At 43.5% G+C, this 16,477-nt stretch overlaps 1 protein-coding gene and 1 non-coding gene across 3 annotated transcripts in view; one reads left to right on the forward strand and one right to left on the reverse strand.

The window, feature by feature from the left end:
• XRN1 (5'-3' exoribonuclease 1) overlaps positions 1-16,477 on the forward strand; it is a 74,259-nt gene that overhangs the window by 38,715 nt on the left and 19,067 nt on the right. For both annotated transcript variants that reach the window (XM_049785869.1, XM_049785870.1), the window contains exons 26-33: positions 3,947-4,036; positions 4,919-5,054; positions 8,269-8,325; positions 8,414-8,546; positions 9,698-9,767; positions 10,503-10,710; positions 12,424-12,519; positions 15,812-15,920. In XM_049785869.1, the coding sequence (XP_049641826.1) occupies positions 3,947-4,036; positions 4,919-5,054; positions 8,269-8,325; positions 8,414-8,546; positions 9,698-9,767; positions 10,503-10,710; positions 12,424-12,519; positions 15,812-15,920 (899 nt within the window). The remainder of the gene's footprint in view (positions 1-3,946; positions 4,037-4,918; positions 5,055-8,268; positions 8,326-8,413; positions 8,547-9,697; positions 9,768-10,502; positions 10,711-12,423; positions 12,520-15,811; positions 15,921-16,477) is intronic.
• On the reverse strand, positions 6,147-6,255 carry LOC126026454 (small nucleolar RNA U13). Its single transcript, XR_007501719.1, has one exon. It is a non-coding gene; the product is annotated as a small nucleolar RNA U13 (small nucleolar RNA).

Genomic DNA, 16,477 nt, shown 5'->3' on the forward strand with positions numbered 1-16,477 from the left:
GTGCCACAGACTAGATGGTTTAGTAAAAGATTCCCAGACTTGGTGGTCAGCTGTCCAGTCAAGAGCTGGTCAGACCAAGCTTCCTGAAAAGTAATAAGAGGAGGTGCCAGAGCGGTGGTGCAGTGACTCACTAGGACAGACCACGGTTCAATCCCCCAGCGTCCCATATGGTCCCCCAAGCCAGGAGCAATTTCTGAGCACATAGCCAGGAGTAACCCCTGAGAGTCACCGAGTGTGGCCCAAAAACAAAACAGAACAAAAAAGCAGTAAGAGAAGGAGCAGTGCCCATGCACCTCTCCTTGGCCTGCAGGACAGCTCTTCTAGCTCCTGCCACCCCATAGTGCTATCTGCATATCTCCCCCACCCCCAAGGCTCTATAAAATAAACTGGTGTCCTCTGTAAATAGGAGTTAGGATATACATTTCATGCCATACTTTTTTTTGTTTTTGTTTTTTTTTGGGTTTTTTGGGTCACACCTGGCAGTGCTCAGGGGTTATTTCTCGCTCTATGCTCAGAAATTGCTCCTGTCAGGCTTGGGGGACCATATGGGATGCTGGGATTCAAACCACTGTCCTTCTGCATGAAAGGCAACCGCCTTACCTCTATGCTATCTCTCTGGCCCCACATGTCATACTTTCATGTGAAAATTTAGATTATTCATATAAAACTTCACTCTGGGCCGGGCGGTGGCGCTGGAGGTAAGGTGCCTGCCTTACCTGTGCTAGCCTTGGACGGACCTCGGTTCGATCCCCCGGCGTCCCATATGGTCCCCCAAGCCAGGAGCGACTTCTGAGCGCATAGCCAGGAGTAACCTCTGAGCGTCACTGGGTGTGGCCCAAAAACCAAAAAAAAAAAAAACTTCACTCTGGGGGCCGGCGAGGTGGCACTAGAGGTAAGGTGTCTGCCTTGCAAGCGCTAGCCAAGGAAAGGACCACGGTTCCATCCCCCAGCATCCCATATGGTCCCCCCAAGCCAGGGGCAATTTCTGAGCGCGTAACCAGGAGTAACCCCTGAGCATCAAACAGGTGTGGCCCGAAAAAAAAAAAAAACTTCACTCTGAAAAAAAAAAATAAAGTTCACTCTGGCATTTTTCAGCTTGACAGCTGCATTAATTTTCTACCATGAGTAAAACTCTTCACTGTCTTCTGTTTTCTACTTCCCTCATCTCCAATATTTATTTTATCTCTTATCATAGTGTTTTAAAAATTCTATATAAGAAAAGAATTCTATATAAGAATTCTATATAAGAAAAGAAAAAGGCCAGAGAGATAGCACAGCATTAGGGCATTTGCCTTGCATGCAGCTGACTCAGGACAGACGGTGGCTCGAATCCTGGCATTCCATATGGTTCCCCATGCCTGCCAGGATCGATTTCTGAGCATAGAGCCAGGAGTAACCCCTAAACGCTGCCAAGAGTGACCCAAAAACTAAAAAAAATAATAAAATAAAAATTCTATAAGATTCCCTTATTTAACATCTTATACATGGCCACAGCTGGACTAGTTTTACAGTTGCATTTCTTTTTCTGGACATGTTTTTCAAATATGTTTTTCCATTACTAACCTATGCTCACATAACTAATCCTGCCTGAAATCTGTGCCAGAGCCATACAAGTTACTGCTGTCAACAGATTAGGTGATCTCTCAATCTCTGTCTTTCTGTATTTCTCAATATCTCTGAGTCTGTATCTCTTGATGTCTCTCCAACATCCTTCTTTTTCTCTCTCCCTCTCTCTTCTTCCATCCTTCCTTTCTCTTCTCCTTCATTATGAATTGATTGCCTAGCTTTTAGCTTATGTTTGACTTGAACAGTGACTGATGGTTGGAGATGGAGTTTAGTGGTCAGATTCTGCTTCCCCAATGGTTTTGTCCCTGATTCGCCACAGTAGAGAATGTAAAGACTGGTAGCTGATTGGATGTCTGGTGGACTTCTCAGATAGGCCTCACCCATTTCTGTTGAGCCCCCTGAGATCTCACTCTACAGAAATGTGTATGTGATCTGGTTGACTGGAGTTTCCATGAGGGATTGATATTCTAAAAAGCCTTTGCCTTGAAGGACACATGTGGAACAGCTGACTGACTTCTCTGACTGTGGGGACTAACCAGGAATTGGACCCTGTGGATCCCTACTCTGTTCCTACATCCTCCTTATTTCCTCCCTTGGCATTAGCTCAAATATTGCTGTCAATCCTCAACTAGAACCTTCTTCAGAAGCATCTAGGCAGAAGAGCATTCTCTGCAGTAGCGCCCACAGATCAGCACCTGACTAGGTGGAAGCCCACGCCACTAGGCATTGAGGTTGTGTCTGAAGGGCCATCTATCTCTGCCACCCCCAAGGCCTTCTTAAGCATGAGTCAGGGCACGAGGTGGACAAACTTTGTTTGCCAGAGGCACAAGATCAAGTCCCATCCCTACTACAGCTTGATCCCCAAGCACCACCAGGTGTGGCCCCAAACAAACAGCAATGGAAAGTAAACTTCACAGAGCTATGTTCCTACCTTTCTGTCTCGATGGTACTGACATCTCTGCACTCAGATAAACTTTCTGCTTCTCTCCATCTCAGCCTGCTTCCTAGAGGAACACATCATTAATCTTTCTTACAACATATGGTAAAATATGATGCTTTTTTACTCTTGTTGTCACACATAGCCCAATATTGCAGGCTTTTTTTGTTTTTGGTTTTTGGTTTTGGTTTTTGGGCCACACCCAGTAACGCTCAGGGGTTACTCCTGGCTATGCGCTCAGAAGTTGCTCCTGGCTTGGGGGACCATATGGGACACCGGGGGATCGAACCTCGGTCCGTCCAAGGCTAGCGCAGGCAAGGCAGGCACCTTACCTTTAGCGCCACCGCCCGGCCCCTATTGCAGGCTTTTTACTTTACCTGTCCATCCAAAGCTTAACACAGAGATCTTCTGTTGAGCCTAGGAAAGCTAACCCTACAACTCTAGCCTTAGCATGTAGCCAGAACCTCTAGTTCTTGAATCTTTGCAGATGCAAGTTCAGGCAAACCCCAGTTTTTGTGGACTTCCCATGTTCCATCTGTCAGCTGTCACATATCCATCTGGGCTTAGAAACCGGAGACAGTTTCTCAGATTTTGTTAACATACCATCCAGAATTTTGAATATACTTTCTCTTCACCTGCCTTTCTTGGCCATTTCCCTTTTTAATGCTTTCCTGTTCTCTTAGTGAGGTGGGGATGAGCAGAAATGGACACCAGTGTCTAGTTTACTGCGTATATTTAAAAGTCCTGCATGCTTCACGAAGACAAGGAGTTGAGACCAGTCTTAGAGACTTGTAATAGTTTTCCTTTGTTCCTTTGAGTATTTTGCTTTACTCTGCAATTTTCAACCTAATTTCTGTAGGTATTTTTGTGCATTTACCCCTTGTCCTGATAATAACTGAGAATAGAACCAAATCATTTACAAAAGATTTACAAATGATTTACAAATCATTGAAGTGTGTTACCAGTTGAAGGATTGTAGGAATTGACTTGTTTCTTGGAGGGCCTGTGAATGTTTTTTTTTTGTTTTTTTTTTTGTTTGTTTGTTTTTTTGGTTTTTTTTTTGGTTTTTGGGCCACACCTGGCGGTGCTCAGGGGTTACTCCTGGCTGTCTACTCAGAAATAGCTCCTGGCAGGCACAGGGGACCATATGGGACACCGGGACTCGAACCAAACACCTTTGGTCCTGGATCGGCTGCTTGCAAGGCAAACGCCGCTGTGCTATCTCTCCGGGCCCCTGTGAATGTTTTTAAGCTGTTAGTGTCTGTTCTTTACAAATCATTTTTGTAACCTTATTTTAAGGATTGTAGGAATTGACTTGTTTCTTGGAGGGCCTGTGAATGTTTTTAAGCTGTTAGTGTCTGTTCTTTACTATGATGATGATTATATGAAGCTTGCTGTCTCTTTTTCTAAAAACAGTGTTTCTTTGTCATTTTGTGTGGCTAGATTTCCCGAGCTGTTCAGTTATATATCCAAAAATAGCCAAGAGGATATATTCTATGAAGATGACATTTGGCCTGGAGAAAATGAGAATGGGTATGCAAATTTGTATTCCTTTTGACTAAACCTAATGATTTTAGTGGTCAGTATAACAACTATTAATCAAGAATTTATATTTCTTGGGGTGAATCTGTTTTTGTTTTGCATGTCTTTTATTTAAATTTCTCAATGGTGGGGCCGGAGAGATAGCATGGAGGTAAGGCGTTTGCCTTTCATGCAGGAGGTCATCGGTTCGAATCCCGGCGCCCCATATGGTCCCCTGTGCCTGCCAGGAGCAATTTCTGAGCCTGGAGCCAGGAATAACCCCTGAGCACTGCCAGGTGTGACCCAAAAAAAAAAACCAAAAAAAAAAAAAAAAAAATTTCTCAATGGTGGTGGGACTTTCACACAGTACTCAGTAGCTACAAGGCCACTCTGGGCAAGACTTGCTCAATTATACTGCATGGCTCAGTGCTGAAGTGCAATAACAGGATATAGGAGGCCACAAGGTCCCCTTGTGTTATTTAGAGGACCACAAGGTTCCAGGAATTAAGCTTGTGTGGCATTATGCATGTGAGTTATGTGCTCCAGCCCTTTGCACTATCTCCCACCCCTGTTTTGCTTTACAAGTTTTTATACAAGTTTGGGGCCACACCAGCATTGATCAGGGGCTGTTCCCTGCTCTGTCCAGAGTGACTTCTGGAAGTGCTCAGGGGACAGACAGACTTTCTGTGTGCCCAGCACCCTGAACCTGTCAGGTGATCCCTCCAGCCCTAATAGCATAATTTACATTTTATTTCATGTACATTATTACTCTCTTTTAACTGATGTTTGTGATTCTATTTATCTTTTGTATCTTTTTATTTATGATACCATAAAGTTTATATAAGATCTCAGAAAGTTTTCATTAATGTGAAAAATTATTATTTTTAAATATAGAGCTGAGAAAGTTCAAGAAATTATTACTTGGCTAAAAGGACATCCTGTCAGCACCTTGTCTCGTTCTTCTTGTGATTTACAAATACTGGATGCAGCAATTATTGAGAAAATTGAAGAAGAAGTTGAAAAATGCAAGGTAATACTTTTTGTTTGTTTGATTTTGGGCCATATCCGGTGACGCTTCAGGGATTATCCTAGCTATGCCCTCAGAAATCGCTCCTGGCTTGGGAGACAAAATGGGACGCCAGGGGATAGAACTGCGGTCCATCCTAGGCTAGCGTGGGCAAGGCAGACAGATGCCTTACTCCTTGTGCCACCACTCCAACCCCAAGGTAATACAATTTTTAGAGCTTATTGACAAAACTGATATTCAATGTACTACATATTCTTCTGTACATTATTTATTTATGTTTCTGCCAAATAAAACATCCTTAGTGATTCTTATTTTTTTGGGTTTGGGGCCACACCAGACCATGCTCAGGGGTTACTCCTGGCTCTGCACTCAGAAATCGCTCCTGGCAGGCTCGGGGGACCATATGGGATGCTGGAAATCAAACAGGGTTCCATCCTGGGTCAGCCACATGCAAGGCAAACGCCCTACAGTTGTACTATCGCTCTAGCCCCAGTAATTCTGATTTCTTCTTTTTTTTTTTTTTTTTTTTTTAATTTCTTTTTGGTTTTGGGGCCTCACCTGGCGGCATTCAGGGGTTATTGCCTGCCATTCAGGGGTTATTTCTGCACTCAGAAATCACTCCTGGCAGGCAGAACCAGAGAGATAGCATAGCAGTAAGGCGTTTGCTTTGCACACAGCCAATCCAGTACAGACCAGTGGTTTGGATCCTGGCATCCCATATGGTTTCTCATGCCTGCTAGGAGCAATTTCTGAGCACAGAGCCAGAAGTAACCCCTGAGAGCTGCCAGGTATGATCTCCCCCCCCAAAAAATAAATAAAAAGGGAAAAAATAAATCACTCCTGGCAGGCTAGGGTGACCATATAGGATGCCTGGAATCGAACCTGGGTCCATCCTGGGTGTGATTCTAATGAAATGGGGCTTCTAATAGAAATGGTTCTATTAAGTTGGTTCATGTTATTGTTGTTGTAGCAGCATGGGGTTTGGGGTTTTTGTTTTTTTTTTGGTTGTTTTTTGTTTGTTTTGTTTTGGGGTGACACCCAGTGACTGAGAGGTTACTCAGGCCTATGAGTTCAGAAATCGCTTCTGGCTTGGGGGACCATATGGGACCATGATGTGCCGACGTCGTAACAAGGTTGGAAGGGAGGCACATATCACACAGGCGTGTGAAAACCCGATCATCATGCTTATGAACCGGAAAAGGATCGGGTTCATCTTTTATAGAACATAGAAATTTATTTAATTCATTTCACGGAATCTTCTAAAAAATACTTTCTTCCTCACAAACACATCTAATTGCATTCTTAAAAATCCCGCTTTTACGGAGAGATAGCACAGCGGCGTTTGCCTTGCAAGCAGCCAATCCAGGACCGAAGGTGGTTGGTTCGAATCCCCGTGTCCCATATGGTCCCCTATGCCTGCCAGGAGCTATTTCTGAGCAGATAGCCAGGAGTAACCCCTGAGCATCGCTGGGTGTGGCCCAAAAACCAAAAAAAAAAAAAAAAAAATCCCGCTTTTAGTCTTTGTTTCTTTTTTCTCTTTTATTTTTTTTAATGTAAAGTTTTTACTAAGATGCCTTGCTTTCACATTTACCCATGGAGAAGTATTGCAGGCATCTCCCCACTGGTGTCTGTTTTCTCCCACACTGCTCTGCTGCTCCTGCCCTGCTTCCTATCCTGTGGCCCCTCTTAGTCTACCTCTAGCTCCATCCTTTTCTTTCCTTCCCTATCCTTCTATCTTATCTACAAGTCATTTATGTCCTGATTTTTAAAAGCATTCCAGATAGGTTACTGATAACGCTGCTTATTCTTTTAAGGGGGGGGGGGGGGATATCCAACTGCTTTAGTTTCACTTTTATATCTACTCATTGTAACTTCTGGCAGCACTTTGAGAGCCATATGTGGTGCTGGGAATTGAACTGGGATTATATATACACAAGGCAAGCACTTTAACCTCCTGTATTATCTCTTTGGTACCATTATTTCCCGTTTTACCTTTAAATTGTACTTTTTACACATTTGCTGTGTTATTAGAATATTTGCTCTAACACAGAACTTTGTATGAACTAATAGTAGAGGAAGTTAAGAACTGGACTCCCTATCTCCCTTACTCTTACTGCTCTTTCAGTGGTCAGCACTGTTGATGTAAAAAAAGATCTTTGCTATTTCTTTCTCAGTATTTTCTCATTGAGAAATGAGAGTGACCTACCATTTAATAGCAAATTATCAAAATTACTGGAGTAGTTTTTAGAAAAACATACATTTTGGATCCTATTCCTAAAGCAGTTCTTATCAAATGTGAATGCCTAGATGAATCAGCCTTTTGTTAGGACAGAGACTTTTTGGTGAGTGTAGCATGGAGCTTGAAATAGTCTGTCTTTTACACTCTTATTGCCCCTGAGTTTTTTCATCAGTAAACCCGGCAGCACTCAGGGGTTACTCCTGTCTCTTTGCTCAGAAATCGCTCCTAGCTGGCTCGGTGGACCATATGGGATGCCGGGGTTCAAACCACCGTTCATCCAGGGTCAGCTGCATGCAAGGCAAATGCCCTACCATTGTGCTATCTCTCCAGCCCTTTAAAAATGTACTTGAATAGAACAGCTTTATGTAAACTCAATTTAAAGCAAGACAAACCGAACCTTTGGTGTTAGAATTAAGGTTACTATTTGGAGGTTATTAACTGCAAGAGAATACAGGGTTTTAAGTATGAAGATAATAGTTTTCTGTTTCTCTGACCATGGTATTATACATAAAAATACTATAATAATTCATTTACATGCTTAAACTTTGTATTTTTTTCTTTCTTCAAAAATTATTTAAAATATTTTTGGGAGAGGTAGAGCATTAGTACAGCAGGTAGGGCATTTACCTTGCACACGGCCAACCTAGGTTTGATCCCCAACATCCCATATGGTTCCTGAGCACAGAATTAGGAGTGACTCCTGAGCACAGTTTTTGTTCAACAAAAAAAATTTTAGGGCTAATCTAGTTCAGTTCTTACTAGGAGAGATCTCTAAGCACAGCTGGGAGTAAACCCTTAGCATAGCCAAGTGTGGCCCCTAAAAAAAAAAGAAAAAGAACAAATTTGTACATAAGAATTTATTCCTGCATCTGGGCTTCTTCTTCATTTCATGTAGCATGCAGCATGCCCAAATACTAAGTAAATATACTTGCTTTATAAGATACTCTTTATTAATATCTACCTATTTTCTTCCCTCAGCAGAAAAAGAGTTGTAAAAAGGTGCGAGTGACTGTAAAGCCCTCCTTGCTGTACAGAGTAAGTCCCCCAAGACCCTTGTTGCTTTGTGAAGTGCGGGGGTGCAGTCTCTGTGAGCAGCAACACTGATAGAACCTCTTCTCTGCAGCCTCTGGAACAGCAGCATGGTGTGGTTCCTGACCGGGATGCAGAGTTCCGCCTCTTTGACCGGGTGGTAAATGTGAGAGAGGACTTCTCCGTGCCAGTTGGCCTCCGGGGCACTGTCATAGGAATTAAAGGGGGTAATGCCACAATGTTCACATGCTCTGCATACCAGGGGTCACACTTCTGGCATCTGAGTTGGGGAAGGTCCATCCTTCTGTTTCTTCCTGCTTTCAGTTTTTCAGGGGCACCTCTTTTCTGTTTCGTATGGCATATGAGAAGAAGTGGTGGAAAGAAAGGCTAGAGGAAAGGCACTTTTATAGTTCCTTTAAAAGGAATAAATTCCATTATGCTGAGTGACCAAAAGCTTTGTCACTATGTCCCTACATGTCCCACAGACAGGGAATGGAGAGAGTGATTTGTCATTCCTACCCCTTGACCTTCTCCCAAGTCCCAGTCCCCACTGCAGGGAATCTTTGCAGCAAGTGGATTCTGCCCACTCCAAATTCCACTTTTAAGATGGAGCTCATGGGTAGGTAGAAGTATCAGGGAAATCCGGGAGATGCAAAGAATGGGGTGCTCAGTAGAGCTCAACTCTCAGCTGGGCACTTCCAATCTCATACCTGTCCCTGCTCGGGCCTTGCACAGCTCACCTGCTCCTGTAGCAGGATTCTCTGGAGAAGCAAAATCAGTAGCATGGAAAAAGAAGGGAGAGCCCAGTCATTCTAAAGTCCTGTTACTGACTTCAATATTAATTGGGGCTTACGATTGAAATTTTATTCTGATAACTATTTCATTTTTCCCCTAGTGTTTTTATAAACTTCAGTCTCCCCATATAGCACCCTCCAATCAAATCGTTTCTCTCTGCTTCTAAGTATTTTATCTCCCTTTTTATCCATCTTTTACCAAGCTGACCGGAATCAAGGGGTAGCTATGGCATCTCTGCCCTCCTCAGCCCCGTGCTCCCAAACCCATGTCCTGTCTAGTTATGTTTATGTCTCTCCTCTCTCTTCTCTTGCCCTGGTTCAGATCTTCATTGTCTTTTATCTGACTCACTGCATATACCCTTAACTCAAACCGCAAAGTTCTTTTTTATTCACACTTGGGTTTCAGACAAACATAAATGCAGAGGGGAAAGCAATCAGTCCTGCAGCAGCTAATAATGTAAAACCTCACTGCTTTTTGTGGGTGCCCCCCCTTCATTTTTGATCCTTGTGACGCTACTCACATCTCTAACACTTAAATGCTGCTTTTTTAATCTTTGATGTCTTCCTACCCACACTTTGAACAGCTAATAGAGAAGCTGATGTATTATTCGAAGTATTATTTGATGAAGAATTTCCTGGAGGCCTAACAATACGGTATGTCTTTCCAGATGAATATTTGATATGTCCATGATGTTGTCACTTGTCTATTTTTACCCCACTTAAGTTCCACTCCTGGGCAGTGGATCTTCTCAGCTATTGGGTAGTGACAGTGAATGGGGCTCTCTTCTGCCTTGAGGAAGCTTTCTGCCTTGTGGGGGGTGCATCGTCCTTGAGAGTCATTCATTGCAAAGGCAATGTCCAGTGCTTTGATCCAAATTAGTCTGGAAGGAACTCACAAATAGTTCCTTCTCCATCCCTGGATCACGCCAATAACCTGTGGCATCGTGATACTGTCCAGAATGACCAGACGAGTCATTCTCTACTGTCAGTCTCTGAGTGCTCACAGCCCAGGCTTTTGAAGCAAGATGTGACATTGAATCCAGAAATGTTAAAAATCATTGTTTGGGCCCAGAGAGATAGCACAGCGGTGTTTGCTTGCAAGCAGCCGATCCAGGACCTAAGGTGGTTGGTTCGAGTCCCGGTGTCCCATATGGTCCCCCGTGCCTGGAGGAGCTATTTCTGAGCAGACAGCCAGGAGTAACCCCTGAACACCGCTGGGTGTGGCCCAAAAACAAAAAAAAAAAATCATTGTTTGGTTGCAAGCTTCTACAATGGCTCTGGAGAGTATTAAGGAACCTTCCAAAAACAATGCCTTGTTCACACTGACAGACATGTGAATTCCCTCAGTGTCTGCCTGACTCCTGCTCTGCTCCCCATGACTCCTTGCAGGTGCTCACCTGGCCGAGGATACCGACTGCCACCCAGTGCCTTGGTGAACCTTTCTCACGGGACTCGTTCAGAAACCGGGAGCCAGAAGCTCACGGCCATTGTGAAGCCACAGCCTGCAGCCAGCCACTACATCTCCCACCCGTCTCTGCCATCGGGGACCCTAGGTGGTCTCAACCACTCCCCACAGTCACTCTTCGTTCCCACTCAAGTAAGTAAGACTACATCCTGATTTCTTTTTTTTTTTTTTTTTTTTTTTTGGTTTTTGGGCCACACCCGTTTGATGCTCAGGGGTTACTCCTGGCTATGCGCTCAGAAGTTGCTCCTGGCTTGGGGGGACCATATGGGACGCCAGGGGATCGAACCGCGGTCCATCCTACACTAGCGCTTGCAAGGCAGACACCTTACCTCTAGCGCCACCTTCCCAGCCCCTACATCCTCATTTCTTTTCGCCCCATTGGCAATCACAGGCACTCTGTCAGTGGGAACCTAACTCCCCTTTCCTGGTTACGGAGTCACAAAGTTTTGCTTCTGATCAGTCAAGACTTCATTCCAACCTGTTAGAGAATGCTCTGAGTCATGTCTACCTCTGCTGATACAGAAATTTGTATAGATAATGATCTGCTTTGATCAGTTTTTCCTAGACTGACTTTTTAAGTTGACATTTCCTTATTTTTCTATATAACTCAATTGCCCTGTGCTTTCTGGGATAAATTGGAAAGGAAAAAGATAGAGGACTAAAATGACTCTTAGCAAAAAGAAAAAAAATTTTTTTTTAAATTCTCACTTTGAAACTCATGGGTGATTTCTTGGTCTCTTATTCCTACAGACTAAAAATAGGATTGTACCTCTCACTTAACTCTTAATTCCATGGCTTTCAATCTTAACCATTCTCTTAAAGCCAAAAATGGATTATGCCAAGAAAACACAGATAATTAATGACCTATATATATACATATAGGTCATTATAAAATAAAATCAATCCTCCTTAACTAGTACCTGATTTTGAAATCTTAATTTATCTCTTTTGGAAGATGAAGTTTTTAGTTTGTTTTTTTTTGTTTGTTTGTTTCTGGGCCTTACCCAGTGATTACTCCTGACTGCACTCAGAAATTATTCCTGGCAGGCTCAGGAGACCATTTGGGGTGCCAGGGATTAAACCTAGGTCAACCGCATGCAAGAGAAGCATCCCTTCTGACTGTATTATCTTTCAAACCCCAGAAAATAAAGATTCTAAAAACGTTAGTTGCTAATTTGACTATCCAGTAGATCAGTCCTTTGGAAAACAAAAATAGCTATTGGTCTGGATATTGATTATCGTCTTTTATAGCATTTAGTATCTTTTAAAGACTTTGGGTAAGACCATTGCAAACTACTTATACTTACATACAAAAAAAATACCATTTTACACATACACACACACACACACACACACACACACACACACACACACCCTGTAGAACAGATTTGTTGTTGTTGTTGTTGTTCTTGGGCCACACCCGGTGACACTCGGGTTATTCCTGGCTGTGCTCTCAGAAATCACTCCCGACTTGGGGGATCATATGGGATGCTGGGGGATCAAACTGGTCTGTCCTAAACTAGCGCTTAAGGCAAACGCCTTACCAACTTACACCACCGCTCTGGCCCCAGAACAGGTTTCTAATAATGAAAGTGAATGCCCTTTCTGCCACCCATCGGCTCTAATAAATAAATTACTTCATTTTCAGAATGAGCCATTTCCTTGGATTTTTGGTTTGATTGAGTGCCACACTCAGTATCCAAGTTTCTCCCAACAGTGCAGGGCTTGAACGTAGGCCATTCAAGAGAAGGCTGCTATCAGCCCTCTGTGCTCTCTTTTCCTGTTTGGGTTTGATTTCCCAGCTCTCAGGGATCAGTTCCTTACTGACTGTTAGATGCTTTTCAGGTTCCAGCAAAAGATGACGCTGAGTTCTGTAACATCTGGCACTCCCTGCAGAGCTCAAGCCCGGGACAAACCTTGAAGCCAACTCTCCAGGAGAAGGTGAACTTTCATTTGGGGACATTTATTTAGGAAAACACAAGTTTATATTCTTCTTTGAGGGAATGCAGTGAGCAGTTTTCTTTTTTCTTTTTTTGGGGGGAAGGTGGGAGGATCACACCCTACAGAGCTCCAGGGTTCCTCCCAGCTTTACTCTCAGAAATCGCTCCTGGTAAGCTCAGGAACCATATGGGATGCCAGGATTCAAACCACCGTCCTTCTTGCATGCACGGAAAACACCATGCTATTCTCCAGCACCCAGTGAGCAGTTTTCTGCTGGAAGTGTCATGTAATAGAAATAGAGTTCTGGTTATTAATTTTCATAGTTCTTTTCAGAAAGATACATGTTTTTGAATCAGTGAGTGAGAAGATAGGTGATTTTTATTTTAAATCAGTGTTGGATTCTTCTCAAAAAAATTCTTCCCAAATCGTGTCTACTATATTTCAAATTCAGCAAAGACGGGGCCGGAGAGATAGCACAGTGGTGTTTGTTTGCCTTGCAAGCAGCCGATCCAGGACCTAAGGTGGTTGGTTCAAATCCCGGCATCCCATATGGTCCCCCGAGCCTGCCAGGGGCGATTTCTGAGTGTAGAGCCAGGAGTAGCCCCTGAGCGCTGCTGGGTATGACCCAGAAATCAAAATAATAATAATAATAAATCAATAAATTCAGAAAAGACCTTCCTTAATTCCACTCAATAACTTGTTTCCACTTACTTATTTTATGTTTTGTTGGTAGTTGGTTATCTTTAAGATTAATGACTAAATTCATATTTCTTGATAGAGATTAAAAAGAAATTCTGGGGGCCGGCAAGATAGCATGGAGGTAAGGGGTTTGCCTTCCATGCAGAAGGATAGTGGTTCAAATCCCGGCATCCCATATGGTCCCCTGTGCCTGCCAGGGGTGATTTCTGAGGAGCATAGAGCCAGGCGGGTGTGACCCAAAAAAAAATTTCTGGGAGGGGCCAGAGAGATAGCATAAAGGTAGGGTGTTTGCCTTGCATGCAGGACAGTGGTTCAAATCCTGGCATCCCATCGCCTGCCGGGAGCGATTTCTGAGCATAAAGCCAGGAGTAACCCCTGAGTGCTGCCAGATGTGACCCAAAAACCAAAAAAATAAAAAATTCTGGGAACTGGAGCAGTGGTGCAGAGGTAGGGTGTTTGCCTTGCATACAGCATATTTAGGACAGACTGCAGTTCAATCCCCTGGTGTCCCATATGCTCTCCCAAGGCAGGAGCGATTTCTGGATTTCTGAATGCAGAGACAAGAGTAACACCTGACTAAAAAAAAAAATAAAGAAATTCTGCTAAGGGCCTGAGGGATGTTTCAGCAGGCAGTGTTTGCCTTGCACGAGACTGACCCAGGTTTGATCTCCAGCATTCAGTACAATACAGTCTCTCAAGTACTGCCAAGAGTGATTCCTGAGTTCAAAGCCAAGAATAACCTCTGAGTATTGCCAGCGTGCCCCCCGCCCCCCAAAAAAGGAAATTCTGTTAAGGATGAGCACAGGAAAACTTTATTGAAAGGCTGACTTTCCACTCTATTGTTCGCTATTTGCTATCCTGTCTTCTCAGCTTGCTGACCCAACTGAGTGTCCTCTCAGGTTCATGATCCTGTACTTGAGTCTCATTATTTCCTAGGCCCTCCAATGACCACATAGCATTAGCAGAGCTGGAGGGAAGATAAATAAATAGTAAATGAAGTATGAAACACAAGTGACACTAAGGGCCATGGTCTCTGAATACCTTTTCTGCCTAAATGTAACCTATATATATTTTTTGTTTGTTTATTTGTTTTTTGGGCCACACCCAGTGACACTTAGAGGTTACTCCTGGCTATGTGCTCAAAAATCCCTCCTGGCTTGGGGGACCCTATGGGAGGCAGGGGGATCTAATCGAGTTCCGTCCTAGGCTAGTGCCGGTAAGGCAGACACCTTACCGCTCCACACCACCACTCTGGCCCCTAAATGTAACTTATATTTGGACTTTCAAGTTTTTCTTTTGGTTTTGAGTAAGGGACGGTTAGTTTTGGGTCACACCCTGTTTATTTCTGACTTTGCAGTCATATCACTTCTGATGGTGCTCAAGGAACCATATTTGGTATCAGGATTGAACCAGAGTTGTTAACTGTGTACAAAGCAAACACCTTAGCCCAGGGGTCTTCAGACTACGGCCTGAGGGCCACATGCGGCCGCAGAGGAGTCTGATCCGGCCCGCCAGCAATGAGCGCTGATTGGTTGCCAAGATACCTGCCAGCATATACACTCAGTGTATATCCAAATATCAGGAACCATGCACTCAAAATGGTAACCATCTTTGGTAGCACTTATGCCTGTGAACAGACTTTTTCAAGAATGAAACATCTGAAATCTCCAACCAGATCCAGATTAACTGATGCCCACTTGCATCACTTGTTACGGCTGGCAGTGACAAATATGGAGCCGGACATTGACCATCTCATTAGCCAAAAGCAGGCCCACAGTTCCCATTGAAATACTGGTGTGTGATCTGTTTATTTATAAATGGTTTTCATTTTATTTATATAAAATACGTGCAGTGTGAGTAGGAATTAGTAGCTCATATAGTCCAACCCTCCAGCTCTCTAAGGGACTATAATTCGGCCCCCACTTTAAAAAGTTTAAAGACCCCTGCCTTAGCCTGTCCTCTGTCTCTCTCTCTGTGTCTCTCTCTCTTTCTCTCTTTTTCTCTTAGTTTCTCTCTTTCTCTCGCTCTCTGTCTTGTCCTCTCTCCCCAATAATTGTTTTTTTTATGGCTGGTAAAATTTGTTTGTTTGTTTTTGGATCACACCCAGTGGCGCTCAGGGTTTACTCCTGACTCTGCACTCAGAAATCGCTCCTGGCAGGCTCGGGGGACCATATGGGATACTGGGATTTAAACCACCATTCATCCTGGATCAGCCACATGCAAGGCAAATGCCCTACCACTGTGCTATCTCTCCAGCCCCTGGGGTTTTTTTTTTTTTGTTTGGTTGGTTTTTGGTTTTTGACTCACACTCGGGAGCTCTTGGGTTACTCCTGGCTCAATGCTCAGAAATTGCTCCTGGCAGGCTCAGGGGACCATATGGGATGCCAGGATTTGAACCACCGTCCTTCTGCATGTGAGGCAAACACCTTAACTCCTTGCTATCTTTTAGACCCCTGTTTTGTTTTTTTTTTTTTTTACTTTCCTGCATTCCTTAAATGTCTTCAAATGAACTCTTGAATTTTTATTATAATTTATTGAAAATTGAGGAAAATCAAGACATGCTATAGTCATTTATAAAAATTTCAATTTTCAGGGTGCAGTTCTACCTCAAGAGAGTAGTCAAGTGTCTCACCATCATAAATCTGGCTTCAGTGACAACAGTGTCAAATGTCAGCAAAGAAAACAAGAATCTCACAGAAAATGTAAGTTTGTCAGAAAAGTGCATGTGTGCAACTGTGTGCCTGGCTTCCTTTAATTTTTTTTTTTTTTTTTTTTTTTTGCCACACCCGGCAGTGCTCAGGGGTTACTTCTGGCTGTCTGCTCAGAAATAGCTCCTGATAGGCACGGGGGACCATATGGTGTTAAGTCCAGGAGAATGATGCGCCGTTGAAAGACACCAAGACCACTTTTCCTTTACATCCCCCCCTTTTCTTTTGTTTGATCTCTAATCCTAGAGATCTTGGGTTATTTGATTAAGTGCCTTATATTGCTGCCTAATAATCATAAGGTCCTATAGTCAGTAATAGCAGCAGGAGCACAAGTAGGCCTGTAATGGCAGACATTAGAGTTGTTAGCCAGGGGTACTGCTTGAACCAGGACTGAAACCAATTGTCTTGAACCCGGGATTTTTGTTCCCTTTTGTCTAGCCTTTCTTTAAGTATGTCCATGGATGCCTGTACAAACCCAGTGTTTTTGAGGGCCACGTATAGCCCACTTTCCTGTTCAAAGAGGAGATTTAACCCCCTTCTATTCTGGAGCA

The sequence above is a fragment of the Suncus etruscus genome, chromosome 13, assembly GCF_024139225.1.
Source record: "Suncus etruscus isolate mSunEtr1 chromosome 13, mSunEtr1.pri.cur, whole genome shotgun sequence".
Lineage (NCBI taxonomy): Eukaryota > Metazoa > Chordata > Mammalia > Eulipotyphla > Soricidae > Suncus > Suncus etruscus.